Source organism: Podarcis filfolensis (assembly GCF_964270895.1).
Source record: "Podarcis filfolensis genome assembly, chromosome: 3".
In the NCBI taxonomy this organism is placed as follows: Eukaryota; Metazoa; Chordata; class Lepidosauria; order Squamata; family Lacertidae; genus Podarcis; species Podarcis filfolensis.
In genome coordinates, this window is record NC_139606.1 from 52,671,063 (window position 1) to 52,688,868 (window position 17,806).

General features: G+C 42.2%; 1 protein-coding gene and 1 long non-coding RNA gene across 5 annotated transcripts in view; one reads left to right on the top strand and one right to left on the bottom strand.

Moving 5' to 3' along the window:
• Positions 1–17,806, top strand: part of LOC310760351 — a 611,207-nt gene that overhangs the window by 40,669 nt on the left and 552,732 nt on the right. The window lies entirely within an intron of this gene.
• LAMA4 (laminin subunit alpha 4) overlaps positions 1–17,806 on the bottom strand; it is a 77,604-nt gene that overhangs the window by 38,037 nt on the left and 21,761 nt on the right. For both annotated transcript variants that reach the window (XR_014546883.1, XM_083608493.1), the window contains exons 3-9: positions 17,081–17,205; positions 13,957–14,037; positions 12,634–12,848; positions 9,668–9,763; positions 7,384–7,535; positions 4,860–4,970; positions 822–933 (exon numbers count right to left, since the gene is read on the bottom strand). Coding sequence is in view for 1 of the 2 variants with exons in the window: in XM_083608493.1 (XP_083464619.1) it covers positions 822–933; positions 4,860–4,970; positions 7,384–7,535; positions 9,668–9,763; positions 12,634–12,848; positions 13,957–14,037; positions 17,081–17,205 (892 nt within the window). In the remaining variant the exon portion in view is untranslated. The remainder of the gene's footprint in view (positions 1–821; positions 934–4,859; positions 4,971–7,383; positions 7,536–9,667; positions 9,764–12,633; positions 12,849–13,956; positions 14,038–17,080; positions 17,206–17,806) is intronic.

Genomic DNA, 17,806 nt, shown 5'->3' on the forward strand with positions numbered 1-17,806 from the left:
TAATAATTCAACATCTATTGTATTTGGTTACAAATGGAAAACAGCTCTAAATTCTTTTTTGCAGGTTGTTTCTTTTTCAGCCCCAAATGACTGTACTATTCTTTCAGAAACTCAGAGCTAGTTCTCCTGTTTTTATTCTGATAACGTAATAATAAAAGTTGGGCGGGGGGGGGGGGAACCAACAACTGGTATTTTGATGGCTACATAGACATAATGATCTCAAAGATCTCAGTCAAAATACTTATGTTTGCTAAGAGTTGTCTAGACAGGACTTGGGCATTTCCCCCAGTGGTGTAGAGTGGGTTGTCAGCACCCGGGGCAAGGCAAGTAATTTGCGCCCCCTAACCCGTGGATTTGCGCCCCCTAACCCATGGATTTGCCCTAACCCCAGATGTTGCGCCCGGTGCGGCCCGCCCCCACTGCACCCCCCACGCTACGCCACTGATTTCCCCCCATGTTTGAAAGTAACAAACCACAACATTCTGGTGGACTGCTGATTGGCATCAGAATAGGGAGCCTTTTTCACTTCCTGTTACACCCTCACTAGAGCCACATTATCACTGCTCTTACACAGGAAATTGAATATATTGTTTCAATACACACAGGAAACTTCATCAGACACTCATCCGCACATCTGGTAGGAGCAACTGTGAGACCGATGTGTAGCTTGCACAGCTATTTTCTTTCTCTCAGCACAAAAATGTATTGGGGTGGTACTAGAAAGCCTGATTACTTCTTCCGCACTTGTAATGCTCCTGTGATGACTTTTGCCCATTGGCAGCCTCGCCATTTCGATGAACCAAGACAAAACACAGATTTACCTTGGATATTATCTATCATATTTTCAAGTGCCTCCACAAGAGCAGCAGCACGGTCAATGCTCTTCATGGTTTCCTTCTGTATCAATTGGCCTTTGCTGGATTCTTGATTTCCCTGTGAATAAGCCATGCAATTGCGATATTAGATTTTTTTTTCAATCTCTAGGCATGTGCAGGTCTGACTAGTGTAAGCAAAATCTGTCTGATGAGTGCAGGAAGGTCTATTGAGCGTATAAATGATATCTGGCAATGTTGGAAGAAAAGAGCTGCATCTCATTAGGTGCCTGGTATTTACAATGCAGGCTTTGGAAACCTGCTCCACATTTCAGCATCATTTGCTGCACTCAAACCATCACTTATCTGATCCAACTCTGAAGCTGATCCTTATGCAAACTTCCCTAGGAAAGAAGTTTCATTGAATATAGTGGGATTTATATCTGAGCAAATTTTCTGCACAAAATATTTGGCAACCACATATACAACATTATATTGATGATCTTTTTAATAAGCAGCTTCTGAAGGAGGCAATTTGGAAAAGAAGGAGATGTATGTGTGTGTGGAAAAGTAGATTAGAAAAATGGTGAACAGGAAAAATTGTTCCCCATTCCCCTTCTCATGCTAATTTTGATTTTCTTTTAAGTCATTAGGCTTTTTAAAAAAACATACACATGTCTTCATGGCATGTAGTGTCTAGTTTTGTCATATAACATGACTCAGTGTGTCACCTTCTTTTGCAAATCAGTGCTTTGCTTGCTGAAGCACCAGGTGGCGCTTTCAACCAGTTGGAAAAAAAATGAGTCTAAGATCACATAGCCACTTCCTCAAATCATGAGAACAAATCTCCCTTGTGTCCTCTCCTGATACTGAAATGTACAGTTAAAACACATTTGTTGGTGTAGGATCGAAGACCTGAATTTCTTCCTGTTAGTGCTGTGCTTATGGGAACCTGCTTTTAGAGGGCTTTTTATGTTAAGGGCTGCATTCCCTCATAAGTGGTCTGTCAGAGGCCATATCCTGGCAGTGGACATATTCAGAGTCAGAGGGAGTGGGGCAGCCCCCCTTTCTTGCTCTTTCTGCAATTCCCTTCTCTCTCTCTCTGCAATCCCGTTTCCTTTTGCTTTTCCCCTCCTTGCCACTCTGATGAAATCAGACTATTTGCTTCATGAAATTAGGTAGGGGGCCACAGATTGCCCAGGATTATTTTAGACATTGGAATTTCCAGCCATACTCTACTTAGAAGAGCTTTTTTAAATTAAAAAATCAATTCTTTTGATAGAATTATCAAAATGGGTATCCTGTTTCTGGACCTGTTCCAAAAAAGAAATTTACAGGAACAGTATAGCTGGGAATATATATATATATATATATATATATATATATATATATATATATTTCACCAAACAACAGCAGCACTATACACTAAAGTATTTGCCATAATGAGAAATACAGAATACAGGAAAGAAAAGCTTCTTTTCCAGTGTGTTAGGCACAGCCAGTACAGCAAAATAATAATAAAGGTATGTGTGTGTGTGTGATCACATGTAACATGTATTGTTTTTATTTCAGCAGCTACCCCATAGTCTAGGGATGGGGAGCTTCCAGACTATAGGCCAAAAGTAACCCACTAAGGTGTCTCTTTCTAAATGTGCCGCATGCATTTATAACTGAATTTGTGGCATATGTGGTGTGTATGTGAGAATGTGATGTGAGTGAAGGGGGCTAGTGGTGTGTGTGTGTGTGTGTGTGTGAACTGTGTGTGTACAGCCTTTGACCAAGAGTATGCAGACCTTGAGTGGGGTGGTTCTTCAGCTCCACCACAGAGATTATATGACTGAGAACTTCTGATGTGATCTAATGTTTATAACAGGATTGGGGAACTTGTGACCCTTCATATGTTACTAGACTACAAATCAAAACATTCCTGATGCTGGCTAATGGGAGTCCAAGACTATCTGGAGGGCAGCAGGTTCTCCAGGTAGGAGCTGTACTGTTGTGGCTTTTGCACCACAAATATAATTCCACTCATACTGACCCTTCGTGATCCACAAAAGATGCCTGATTAGCAAATCCCTACCAGAAAATTATGATCCTTATTTAAGCGCCTGCTACTTACTGTGTAAACAATTACTGCTGATAATTGACAATCTCGGGGAAGACTTTGAAGTATATTATTGTGCTAATGGAAATGCTACAAAAACTTCCATGCACAGCACCCATAGCTTGAAATATCCAAAAGAGAAAGAAAAGCAACTGAATGTCATTTATCCTGATTACTGTAATCAGTTTAAATTAGAATTTGAAGTAGGCATGCCATATTTCCATTAGGGGGGAAAAAGGAGCACCAAGTGAATAACAGACAAGCAGGATGTGGAGGAAGCTGCCTTCTGTCAGGTTCACCTTTTGCTACTTGCCTTATGCTACTTGTTCACCTAGCTCTGTCCTAGCCTGAGGGGCAGCAAATTTCCAGGGTTCAAACAGGAGTCCATCAAAACTTTTTAACTGATCATGTCAGGGGTTGAAACTGGAACCATATGCATGTAATGTGGCTCTTCAGGTGATCATTGACCATGCTGGTTGGGGCTGATGGGACTTGGAGTTCAACAACATCTGCAGAGCCACCAGTTCACCACATCTGATGTTCTGCAACTGAAGCATGGCCCCTCATAAATGGAGCCCCACATTAAGATATATTTTATGTATGTTTTGGGGACAAACCCATACTATTATGCCAAACTTTTTTCTTCATGTGAACATTTCTCCCCTCCCTCATCGCCTCCCCATGCACACACATATTTTTAAAAAATAAATAAGTGTTTTGTGTTACGCAAAATTAAATAATTCTTTAGTAATTCGTTGAGCTCCTAGGACTCATAAGGGTAGATTGCACCAGTGTGGGAATCATCAAATACTCTTTGATGGCCCGGCAGCAAGGCAATAGGAAATTTCCTACCCATTCCCAAAATGTTCCTTTCACGGTTTTCAATCAGAAATGCTTCATCCCCATTTACACAAGAAAAAGGGGGAATGGTCAGAGATCTCCAGTGGAAATAACTAACTCTGTATTTGCATCTGATGCTACCTATTTGATCATAAATGTGAAAAAACACAATTGTCACAGACTGTATTTTCTGCATCCAGTTGACACATAACCACAACCTGAACAGTTTTCCCATTTACATTCATGTGTAAATGCCTGATTACTTGTCTGTTCCTGCTGTTAACCAAGTACTAGGAATATGCTTTCGATCTGCTGATGACATGAAGCTCTCTGGGGAAGGGCTAAGGGAGGGTCATTGGATGCTGAGGCAGGGACTCATGTTCCTGAATACAGTATAGTTTTATGTTGTATATTTTTTGTGTCTGAAACTAAAAAAAAATATATGTTAAAAATACCTGATTACTGAGGATCACACTCAATGCATCTGATGTAAATGGGTTCCATGAAAGCTTATGCCATAATAAAATTTGTGAGATCTTCAGACGTGGGTGGCGCTGTGGTTTAACCACAGAGCCTAGGACTTGCCGATCAGAAGGTCGGCGGTTCGAATCCCCGTGACGGGGTGAGCTCCCATTGCTCGGTCCCTGCTCCTGCCAGCCTAGCAGTTTGAAAGCACGTCAAAGTGCAAGTAGATAAATAGGTACCGCTCCGGCGGGAAGCTAAACGGCGTTTCCGTGCGCTGTTCTGGTTCGCCAGAAGCAGCTTAGTCATGCTGGCCACATGACCCGGAAGCTGTACACCGGCTCCCTCGGCCAATAAAGCGAGATGAGCGTCGCAACCCCAGAGTCGGTCACAACTGGACCTAATGGTCAGGGGTCCTTTTACCTTTTAAGATGCCACAGGATTCTGCCTTTTTTGCTGTAAGAGATGAATATGGCTGCCCCTGTGGAATTTGTTAACCCTTGTCCCTCAGGTCTATCTATACATGTAGCATTAATCCACCTTACTACCCAATGAAGTTCACAATAACTTCCATAGAATTAACAAGCTTTATAACAGGCCTTTTCATCAAAGGAATTGAAACCACAAAATGGCAAGCAAACCTTTTCATCAAGTGCGTTGATTTCCTTCAGCAGTTCTGCCATTTCATTCGTAGCATTATCAATCTGGCTCTTCCTCAGCAGAGAATGGTTATCCTTTTCTGACAATTCTTCCTAATAAAGCAAAACAAAACACAAGGGTTGGTTGAGTTGTTTTTAACAAAGCATCTTCATTCAGTACAGGTAAAAGCCAATTTCCTCAATTTTTTTTTAATGAGCACCATCAAAATAGCACACTGATGAAGTACTTAGTGAATGTCATAGAATCACAGTGCTGGAAGGACCTCATGGGGCAGCTAGGCTGACCTACTGCAGTGAGGCTGGAGTTACTAGCTCTAAATCATCACTGACAGATGTTTGTTTAGTGCTTTATTAAAAATGTCCATTGAGGACAATTGCATAGATTCCCAGGGAATTTGTCCTATTGTCTGAGGGAGGATTCACATTCCTGGTCTGGACTTGTTTGTTCTTTCCATACCGTACATGCCACTCTGCATACCACCCCAGTGCAAAGTGGCCAGGGGGCCTGACGCTTTTTGTTGTTATGGGGTATGGGAGCTACCTTTTGCGTGTGCACTGCTCTTGTCTGCTGCGGGGAGCAGCACACAAACAGAACATAACCCCCAAATTTAAGCAGGAATTTGAACTTGCTATTCTTACCATTGGGTTACAGGATTTTTAAAAAATTGATCACTAAATTGTATAGCTTCTTATACTTTAGGTCCAATGCCCCTTTTTTCTGTTCTTAGATGTGAGGGAAAACAACGGTGTTCCTGCTGTGATGGAAAATGGCTCTGGGAAGTACCAAAAGGCAACAGGGCATTCAGGAGATAATAAGAACACCTTTCAGCCTTGGTCAAGGCCCACAGATATGCATGGTCTGGCTGAGTGATAGAGTGAGAAGGATGTGGCGAGAGCCAACCTTCACACGCACCTACCATCTTGCTTATGAACCTCTTCTATATATCTAAGGAGGTAATTCCTCTCTCCTATTTACAGTTTTTTCCTCACCAACTTGTTCTACTTTTTTCCTCAAAGGCACTGCAGCAGGTAATGCTTTCAAATACCAGTTGCTGGAAAACACAGGTGAGGAAAGTGCTGTTGTGCTCAGGTGCTGCTTGCATGTTTCCCACAGACAACTGTTTGGCCACTGTGAGAAAAGCAAGCTGGACGAGATGGGCTGTTGGCCTGATCCTGTCGGCTCCTATGTTCTTAGTTCCAATTCATCTTGTCTTCTTTCTCTTTGCACAGAGTACTACAGCTGCCTATGCTGCTCTATAGTAACATTCTAGCCCACATTTTCCCCAAGAGGGCACTCCAAGTGGGCATATATTGTATTTCCCTTACTTTTACTCTCACAACAATCCAGCAAATCAGGTTATGCTAAAAGAGAATACCTGCCAAAAGTTTGCCCAATGAGCATCATGGTTAAATGGGGATTAACATACCTCAGCTGTCTCCAACCACTACACCTCACAGACCAATTCACTCATGCACATGACTACCATCTGAGTTTATAACACTTAATTATTCAAACACTTCATGACTGAAAGCAGAATGTGAGAACTGACTGCACGGAAAAACAGTGGTGATAGATCTGGGACGGCCTGTTCACATGTGTAAAGTATCATGTTGCAGGCATGGCAGGGCCAGCACGTCCCATTTTGCCGCCTGTGGTGAATGGGAAGTGCTGCCCCACTACCTCTGCCGGCAGTGGACAAGTGGCACCGGCATCAGCACTGATTTCCAGTGCCACTTCTCTGCCACTGGCAGAGGTTGCAGGGCAGGCAGGGTGTTCATGGCACTGCTGCCTCAGGAGCTTATGCCACCCATGGCTTCACCTGCCTCATGGGTGGGCTCGGCCTGAGGCACAGAGTGATGGACATGCATCTGAGAACAAGACTCAGACCTTAGATGCACTTCAATCAGGGTGCACAGCCCTTACCTATATTTATATCTGTATTCCTGCATACCCTCCAACATTTCTCTGGTGAAAATAGGGACATCCTATTCCATAATAATAATTTTATTACTGATATCCAGTCCATCTGACTGGGTTGCCCCAGCTACTCTGAGCAGTTTCCAACATAATAAACATAATAAAACATTTAAAAACTTCCCTATACAGGGCTGCCTTCAGATGGCTCAGGGGTCGCATAACTCCATACTCTCCAACATTTTTCTGATGGAAATAGGGACATCCTAAGGAAAAGCAGGACATTCTGGGATCAAATCAGAAACTGGGACACCTGCAAAATCAGACTGTCCCTGGAAAATAGGGACACTTGGAGGGTCTGTCCCTGCACCCCTGTCCCTAGACAGGGCAGCCATAGCTTCAGGGAATGGCAATTTAAAACAGGAACATGCCAGCAAGCGGAAGGATTAACTTCCTTCCTCAGTCTTGATTTGAGGCGTCCCTCTATGGCTGTTTTTAATTGCACCACATCTACTTTGAGTCTGACCTTTCTGCAGCATATTAATGCTGAAGGAAAAGCAGAGACACAACCAAATAAGGTATAACTGGTACCTTCAGCACATAAGTAGTGGAGTTGAGGTCATTCAAGTGTCTGTGAACAGCAACCCCAGTGGAGATGCTCTGCAGGGTAGCTTTGCTTTCATCAATGGACCGAACTGCCAAGCCAATATCATCAGTCAAATCCCAAATGCATTTGTCACAACCTGGCAATGAAATGAAATGAAATATGGGCAGTTGAATGGGGAATACATTCCTGTTGGAATCTTGAAATCCACTGATTTCTCTTGGAAAAAGTAAGTTTCTGTTAGCTTTCCCAGTTGTGAAGATAAAATTGAAATTAGAAAAGACAGTTCCAAGAGGATGAGAGAAAAGCTACAAATAAGAATAACCAATTCATTATGTTGTCAAGATCTCCTAACTTCTAATCCCATATAGCAATATTGTTTTGCATTTAGAATGGCAGTACCCATTGTAATCTGCCACGTTCTCACAACTCTATCCAAATAAATATCAAAATTTAGCATAATATAGAAACTGTTCACTATACCAGGCAAGAAGAGAAAAATGGCTTAACCCCTAAGCAGGTTTTCTACAAAAGAAACAATTTTAGCTATTAAGGAGTGATTTCATAGACAAGCTTTTTAGATTATGTCATGTTATGCAGAATATGTCTGTATGTAATTTTGTGAAAAATGTATTTGCCAAAAAAAAAAGCCATAAAATATGTAGAAAAGCTGCATCCCCTGCGCCCCCTAGCTAAAGACATATTCAGGACTTAATTTCTAAAAGAAGAAGTACCGGGTTCAGAGTTTCTCAGAAGCTATACACACTCTGATGAAGGGCACAATACTATGTCCCCTGTATGGGCTTCCCTGCAGACAAAAGACGTTTTGGGTTTCCTTCTCTGAGGGGTTCAACCTTAGGAGCCTCCTAAGTGCAGTCTGAAACTTCAGCAGTCTTTGTTTCACTGATGTTGTCATTCTGACAAAAATAGGATTGCTCTGCCTGAATTACTGTTCTTTACTCCAAAATATATTAGGGGTGGGCATTATTAAAAAGGGAACAGCACACACACAAATGCAAACTCTGCTTCATAACTGCACACATGTGTTCCAAGGCTGAACCCTGGCACTGAAAAAAAGAAAGGGTCTGGGTTAGAGCTCAAATTAAACCCTGTGCCTGATTTTTTTATATGGCCTCAGTGATGCTTAGACAGTCTATTCCCTGCTGTAGCCTAAGCAATAGTATTTTGCTCTGACGTCACTGGCCTCATAGATATTAAGATGTAGCCTTGTTGATATGACCAAACAGAAGATACCAAGCACGGCAAAGGGGTACAGTGGGGTTGTGGCAGCAGCTGCTGCCACTGATCCATGGAATTCAGTGCAGGGCCTGCTGTATCCAAATCTGTGCCTCCGTCCAGGAGCTTGGTATTCCCTGTCCAACAGGACGTGTGGGGAACACAATGGTCCACTTCTGCACAAAGGCTCCAGATAATGTATGAACTGGGTTTCCAAATTACAAATTACTCTGGAATCCCTCACCCCACCAATTATTACATGTTTCGTTCTAAACAGCACTGCCATTAGAAGCAACTGTGTCATCGTATCACTGAATCAAGTCTTTGTTTTTAGAGTTAAGGGCAGACAGTATAACCACAATGGACTGTGTTTTGTATGCTGGGGAGCACTGAGGTTCAAAGTCAGTGCAGTGGATAACAAGTGAAGGTTATTGCAGATATGCTGCTGCTATTATTATTATTATTATTATTATTATTATTATTATTATTATTAAAATTATGAATAGCTTCATATGAAGCATATGTAGCAAAATAAAAATCATTGTGTTTAGAAGGCCTGCTTGATTCTTGACTCCTTTCCTGATTCCTTGATACAAGAGGCTGTCTTTGGCCTGTCAGGACTTTTTCTGGACAGAGAAGCTTCCTGCCTTTTTCAGAATGACCAGCTCCAAAATGAGTAGCCACATGATTGGAGGGTAGGACTAATGTGTGCCACATGGTAAATAATGGGCTGGGATAAGTATTAAATTCATCTACCACAGGCCCAAGTAATTTGCTGTCCTGGCTCTTTCTCCCACACCGCTAGTGAACATTATTTCAGATATGTTTTCATGGCTGCCTCAGTACTGGTCACTAGCATCACTAGCATAATCTTTTTCTTTAGGGCGGGGGAAAGGGACAGAGGGAAATAAGCACAATCACATAATCAGACCATAACCCTCAATGTATGTCCTTCAAGATACAGATGCTCTGGAAAGGGGGAAGCTGGAGGACGTTGACAGTGCAGCCAATGTTTCATATAATTGCTATTCTTACTGATTACTGGGCAATCTGTGACTGGAGGAGACACTGGAGGTTCTGCTAGGCATTGCCCTGTTCGACGGTCACAAGGTCCTCCTCTGCAATTGCATGCTAGGAAAGGAGAGAGAGAGAGAATTTTATAGTAATTGTTTAAAACTGGAAACCTACAACCAAATACTTAACTTCTCTTCTTAGCCCCTTCTTGGTTCCCCGCCCCTTCTGACCCTTTCCTTGAATTTACATTGTCTTCATCTACCATTCACATGGAGTCCCCTTTTTCAGTATTTTCATAGCTCTATACGGTCTCCTTTCCTGGGAGCAATTTCCGGTTCTCAGCCTCTCATGCATAGCTACTGCCCCCATGTGATATTTTGATCTCTGCCAAACTGACGTGCTTTCGTTTGCTCATAAAAAACTGAACTGTTAAAAAATCCAAACTGCTATAGGCAGCAGCTGAATAATTTCTATTCAAAGTAACTAAGTAACATTAAATACATTACTTATGAGGAATAAATTTAAAACCAGAATTCCAAAGGTGTTTTGCCGTGTAATAACAATGCCATTTAGCATTTCTTTATCACATTTGAGTGATAAAATGATAAAGCACAGTCCTAATGACCTACAACAGAGAAGGTGGAGGCAGATCTTAAATGGAATGTCTCTGTATGTTTTCTGTTACAATTGCACATATTATTGCTATACATGACTGAAGTAAAATAACGGTCCTTTAAATCTCTCACTGCTTGAATTGTTATTTATTACTGCAGAGATTAAGAACCACAGTATATCACCTACCACTTAGAAATTCTGTGCTCTTCTAAAGTTTGCATTTTCAGAGTACGTTAAAACCTTCTGGCCATTTCATCTTATTATGGCTTCTAAAATTAGCTTTGTTCCCAGGGGTAGTTTGTTTTAAAGACATGTAATGTATACATTGCATGGCTAATGAAACACTGAAAAGCAGACAGAAGCCTTTTATGGTTAGCAACGTGAGCATATTAGTCTGCCTTAGTTGCAATGACACAAAAAGTGGAGCAGTTAATGTGGCAAAAAGGGAAAAGAAGCCTCTACCTGAAAGTAGCTCCAAAGCAGTGATTGGTGTATTTCACTGGTTATTAGCCACAACACCAAAATGAAACATCCAAGGCTACAGGTCTCAAAGTATTAGATGTGGGAATAAATAACATGGGAAGATTTTTCCTCTGTGCCATTCTTTTAAGTTTTCCAAAGGCATTGTTAAGGCCAGTCTAGATGTGTCATTAGGTCTTGTAAGCCATGAATCCTAAAGGTAAAGGTAAAGGACCCCTGACAGTTAAGTCCAGTCTCAGATGACTCTGGGGTTGCACGCTCATCTTCCTCTATAGGCCAAGGGAGCCGGCGTTTGTCCACAGACAGTTTTTCTGGGTCATGTGGCCAGCATCACTAAGCCGCTTCTGGCGCAACGGAACACTGAAACCAGAGCAGTGCACGGCAACGCTGTTTACCTTTCCACCGGAGCGGTACCTTGCACTTTTTGGAGTGCTTTCGAACTGCTAGGTCGACAGGAGCTGGGACCAAGCAAGGGGAACTCACCCTGTTGCGGGGATTCGAACTGCCGACCTTCTGATTGGCAAGCCAATCTGAACCTGTGGTTTAGACCACAGCGCCACCCACGTCACCCATTAGACCTAGTAAGTGCTTTTAAAAAACAAAACAAAAACCAACAACCTAGAAACAGCTTGTGGGCTTGTGGGGTTGGGAGGGCTACTCCAGTCTAGCTTGCCCCATGTTTACCCATAGGCAGGTTTTGCTTGGATCTTAAAAATGCATAAATAATGACATCGTTGTACATTGTACATTGTACAGTTGTACATTGGTTGTCGAACGCCTTGGTACTCATAAGTTTCGGCTCCCGAATGATCGAAACCCGGAAGTTCTGGTTTTTGAATTCTTTTTGGAAGCCGAATGTCCAGGGCTTTCTGCAGCCAATCAGAAGCCACACTTTGGTTTCCAAACGTTTTGGAAGTCGAACGGACTTCCGGAATGGATTCCATTCAACTTCCAAGGTATGACTGTAATAACAGCAGTAGTATTAATTAAATATATCCATTAAAAAATTCTCAAAGTGACATATAAGATAAATATACAATAAAATGGACAAAAGCAATAAAACCATACTAAAATGTACATGGACCAAGAATCAATACCAATATCCTTTCCCATCCAGCTAAAAGGTGAACACTAAGAACAGGACTAAAATTAAACCAATGTTGGACCCAGGCAAGCCTCCTTGGGGAGAGCATTCCCAGGCAATGGGCAGCCACTGCTTGGGGTCATTCTTGCATTATCACCCTCTGCAGACCCTCTGATGTCCAAGTAGGTTCATATGGGGAAAAGTGTTGGGGTCAAAAACAATACAAGGCTTTATAGGGCATGTAAATCAACTGGTAGCCAATGCAGTTAAGCCAGAATCCATGTTCTGTCTGGCTTGGGCCTAGTCCGCAACTGGACTCCTGAGTTCTGCACTAGCTGCAATTTCCGAGCATTGCAGTAATCTAACCTATAAGTTACCAATGTGCAACTGCAGCAAGGCTATCCACATCCAGATAAGAGTCATGGCTCGGCTACCATCCACAAGTGACAGAAGGCACTCTGCAACACAGAGGCACCTCCAAGGACAGTAAGGGATCCAGAAGCACTCGCCAGCTCTGCACCTGCTTCTTCAGGGTGTGACATGGCGAAATCCATCCAGAATAGGTTGCACTCCATCCATTCAATCTGAGCAAACCCCTGTTAACAGAACCTCAGACAGCCATTCTGGAAGGATACCATAGCTGATAGTACTGAAAGCTGCCAAGAGATTGAGGAGAATAATTTTCCGTTCAGTCACAGCAGCATTAGCCAACTTCCTTTCTATAAACACGCAAAAAGCAGACTGGCAATAACAGAAATATCTCTGGCCCCAAACCAATGAATGGGCTTAATATGAACATAGCAAATACCTGTGCATATTTTAGCATTTCTGGCATCCCCATAATAACCAGGAGCACATAGTTCACAGTTGAACCCTGTAGTGTTGCGCATGCAGTTGCGACACTGGCCTGTCACTTCATCACAATCCTCAAAGATCAGGTTAGGATCTGAATTGCCACTGCAGTCACATTTTTTACAGGAACTGCCAATCACTAAGGGATTTCCATAGTAACCTGGAGCACACCTGGAAGGAAACACAAATTCAGCAATGATTAATGGCAATGTCTTGTTAACTCTTTTGCTTGGGGGCATTCTCTGTGGTCAAGTCAACAAAATCAATGTAAGGTGAGGGGCTGTGCACCCAATTGTCATGGTCTGATCATGATCTGGTAAATTTTGGACTGGTGGCCATTCTCCCCTGCAGGGATTCTGGACCTGTCCAGATGGGCCACCCTTGGATACTGATGGAACCTGATAGGTTCCTGAATGTTCAGGTTTTTTTCCAGTGGAAAAAGCAGACAATCCTCTTGAAGCTCGCATCTTACTGTGGAATGGCAAATGAGATGGGCAGTAGACACAACTGCCTCATGTGTCCTCTTTGCCACTGTTGAGCCCACTGGCTCGCTGGTTTTCTGGGGAGCTATGGGCTATGAAGCAAGCTGGATTAACAAAAAATAGAGTGCAAGTGGCACAAATCTCACTCTGAAGTTGAACAAACACTGGTTAGTGCACGTGATTGTGCCTACATGTGGATGTGCAGGCAGTGAAGGGGGGATAGATACTGACCCAATATAATGCCTTGCCCTGAGCTGGTGTGTCTTGAACCTGTCAACATGGGGACCCTTGAGCCAAAGGACTACAAACTGGGACCTCCAGAGAGGGTGAGTCTGTATGCCTTAAGGTATTGGGCCCTTCCACAACAGGAATTCTGCATCACCCAATGCTGAATCAAGATATTTTGAAGTGTTCTTTGATTCAAAATTTAAACCAAAGAAGAATTTTAAGCCCTGGAGGAAAGATAATTCCTGAGTTCCCATTTTGTACTCCCATATTCATTCATATTTCTGGATAATTTGGGAAGCTGCATGAGTTGTGGGGAGTTTCTTGCTAAACGAAGCACTGTTTTTCCAGATCTGACAAGTTCTCAGAATAACCTTCAGATGACAACCAGCTTTCATCATTCCCAATCCAAGCAGGTCTGTCACTGTCACTGACAGCAGAAAGACTTTCTTTGCCCATTTAAAGCAGGGAGGGAATATAAAACCTGTATCTGTAAAACCAAATGTATATTGTCAAGATAAATGACACAAAGGTTCATAATCCTTAACATTTGCACCTGAAAATGTACTTACCTTTCACAGTTTGGCCCTGCATAATTTTCTTTGCACATACAGCGTACCACTCCATTTTTTCTGTAACAGGAAACTGCAAAACTAAGCACACATTAAAAAAAATCAGAGATTATGGGTTATGCCACCATCCACTAAAATATTTTGGAGTGGGTTTTTTTTTAAAGAACTGTTGTGATCAGTCAATCATCAGAAGGCAAGGAAAGAATGTGGTCTGTGTATTGTTTCCCTTACGAATGAAAAAAAGTATCAAGGATTCTGGCTTACATTCAGTTTTTTCATCTGCTTTTCTACAAAATTATTCTCCAGAGTTAAAATGAGTGCATTTATTTGCCTTGTTTGGAGACATTTATAGCATCAGTGAGATTTGAGGTTTTCAGTTTGCAATTTTCGTGAAAAACAATACTCATACACTTCCTTCTGTAACATTTCAATGACACCATCCCAACAGAGCTTTAGATATTTTCCCCATGAATGGGTTAATTTCTTAAGAAATTGCTCTTTGGGACACAGTAACAGGCCAAAAGTATTCCTGAGCCTTTAAAAGGAGGTTTCATTACAAAAAAAGGAATAATAATAATAATAACAAAGTGGTCTTACAATTCCAAGCGAATAAAAAAACCTAAGTACATTTGCAAGGGTTTGGAGCAGCTGGTATCCAGTTGTTCGAAACAAATGATAGCTCTTTTTAATGAGAACTCTTCCACAAGTTCCCAGGATATCAGATATGGATGGAAATCATTTGGCCAGACAAAAATATTGAAATAAAATCCACAGAGATGAATCCCAAGAACAACTGTGTATATAATGAATCTGCCATCTTAGAGCTTTTGATACAGTATTTGTCAGACTTCGTAAACCCGCTGGCATGTTATTCATGGGGTTCGTTCCTTTGTTGCAAGCAGAAGAGCAAGCCCTATCTCCTCTCACACTTTCAAGGTATGAAATCTGATTCTGCTTCCATTCCCTCGCCATATAAAGAAGGGATGAAGAAAGGGAAATAAATCATTATAATCATTTAACCCTTTACAAACCCAGTTAACTGACCGGAGAACTAGGCTCTCTCTTTTTTAATTACAAGTTAATAAGTCTGAAATCCTAGCCCTTGTAATGGCAGACAGCAATGGGTGTTTTGCTAAACTTCTTACTATCAGAGAAAGTTCTTGTTCTGAAGAGAAGCCATTAAGCTGTGATGCAACAGAACACGTGGAGTAGTCGTAGCTCAGCATACAGGTCCCTTCTAAAAAAACGGAAAACCCAGTTTTCTGGGATTGGATTACAGGGGGACATAAAACAAGCCTACTGGATCAGGCCAGTGGTCCATCTTGTTTAGCATCCTGTTTTCACCGGAAGCCTGAAAAAAGACCTGAGCACAACAACACTCTAAGCACTCCCAGCAGCTACCTCCTGTTGAGATATTCCGTTCCATCTTAAGAACAGACGTGTGGAATTGTTGTATGTCACATGTCTGTTTACACTCCACCACAGCTTGCTGGGAACTTATATTTGTGTATAGCTTTTGCTTATGCCGTCTTGCTTGGACACGAAGGAGATTGGACATGTTTTCCTTTTGTCCTGCTTCATGCTGAATAAACTGTTTGTAAATATGCTCACACAACTTCTCCTGCCACTTCTGTTGCATAGCGTTTACTCTGCTGAGTAGCGTGCCCTAGCTTCTGAAGCTCGGGTCGCTGATGCTGCACCTAGGACTGGAGATCGCCTGGCACACTGGCCGGTGGGCTGGGGCCAGCTGGGGGCCTGCCAATTGTCTCAGTTTCCTAGGTGAAGGTAGAAGACAGCCACCATGAGCCATACCCACTGATAGACTTAACCTCCGTGAAGGACTGCATCCCAAACTCTGCCATAGTCAGCTGATGTACAAGCATGTAGCCCCAACAGCTACACTGCGGAAGGGAATTGTGTGTGCAGCATCCATTTGCATGCAATTCCTCATCCGTCTGTGCCGAGCTGACAAATCCTCTGTTTTTTCAGCTCCAGGCAGGAGGCAGGAACAAGGATTTATCAAGAGCTTGCTGCAGGCAGCCTTATGTGCATTGGCATGCCACATAAAGACCAAGGGCTTCTGATGCGCTAGACTTGATATATTGCTGAAAAGCAGCTTCACCACTGTAATAAATGTTGTTGCTGTTTGCGGAACCTTGTATTTTGCAAGGCTCCCAATGGGTGGTACACACAATGTAGTGAATGTGTGAAGGTCAGGGACAGGCCTTACCATTGCATAGAAAGGCTAATTTTATAGAGTATCTGCATAACCAGCCATGCTGCACAATAATATAAACCAGTGATAAGCGGATATGAATATATTAAAGCAATAGAATTGCCCAGAATTACCAGCAAATGTGCATATTAACCATTCAGAGACTACATAGATTCTGTCATTCATGTACACAACTTTATGTATCTTCCACTGCTTTTGGTGAATGCATGCATTGTGCTATGCCCATGCTCTAATTACGGAGATTTGCTGTAAGTAACATATACCTATGATAAGCAGGGGTGCTTTATTTTAGGTCACTAGAACACTGGTCCATCTGGTACAGTATTGTCTACTCTAATAGGTAGTAGCAATCCAATGACTTATGCAGGGATCTTTCTTATCCCTTCTACACAAGCTCTTTCATTGGAGAAGGTGAGGACTGAATCTACTAAATTCTACTAAAGAGGTAAATGGGGAACCAGCCGATATCATATCTCAACAGGGCTCAAAATGGCGCCCACCAGTTGTGTTTGGACAGGAGTCTAAACTGGAGGGATTAGACATGTCAAAGCTGTGCATCTGATCCCCTATCTATCAGCAATGCCAATGAACAAGCCATCACATAGTTCAAAGTTTAAAAAGAAAAGGGGATTCGGAGATAATCAAATGAATTGTACTTCTTTGTGTGCTTGTTGGAATCGCCGGCGTGACTGGAGAAGTAATAATAATAAAAAAAGGAAAAGCTATTGCATTTTCCCAAGCTGACAGTAAAAGCAAATAGGTCAAAATTACTTGTTCTTTTGTCATTTCTCCCTTCCCTTAGAAAGTCTCATGGAATCTGGCCATAAGATGACTTAGCAACTGGGAGAGCAGCTGCTGGAACCAATAACATAAATCAATTGAGCATACTTGGCAACCAGTGGCAAGGGACAAGGGCAAGGTTGGCAGAAGCTGGGTGCTCCTCTGGTGACATCTCCCAGGTAGCCATCTGGACATTGTTCACAATGGTCTCCAGTTGTGTTTCTTTGACAATCCTGCAATTAAATAGAAAGAAGGAGGAGGACACTTGTGAACAGCAAAGGAAGGGACTTTGAATTCATGCCTAGCAGAAAGCATTAAACATCCTTGGCAAGCAGAATGAGAAGACCTTCTGCCCTTTACCAAAACCTTCCAGGAATCGACTGAGTAAACTGAAAGGGCTTGGAATTGGCAGTGCAGTGCCAAAGGAGATCTTTTGAACAGTAATGCTAGACTGCCAGAGATTTTTTTGACAAAACAGCCTACAAGAGCAAGGCTATCTCTGGAGGCATATATCTGGAGGCAGTTCTGACTCACTCTGTACAACCTTTGTATCTCCTACAGTAAAAGAAGTTGTTAGCATTCAGAATTGTCCATGGCTGGATATACTCAAAATAAACAATCCCTTTTATTGATACCTCCTCATTCAAGGCTGGTCACTGATGTGTATTCCGGTGAACCTACAATTATTATTACATTTCAAAGAGGATGCATACTGGTATGAGAAGTCTGGTCCTTCTTTGTAAAATAATGGTTGAAAGGGAGCCTCAGTGAAAACTGCAGGTTAGCAGTGATTGAAAGGTTGGTGTTATTCACTTTATTAAGGATTTGCATATT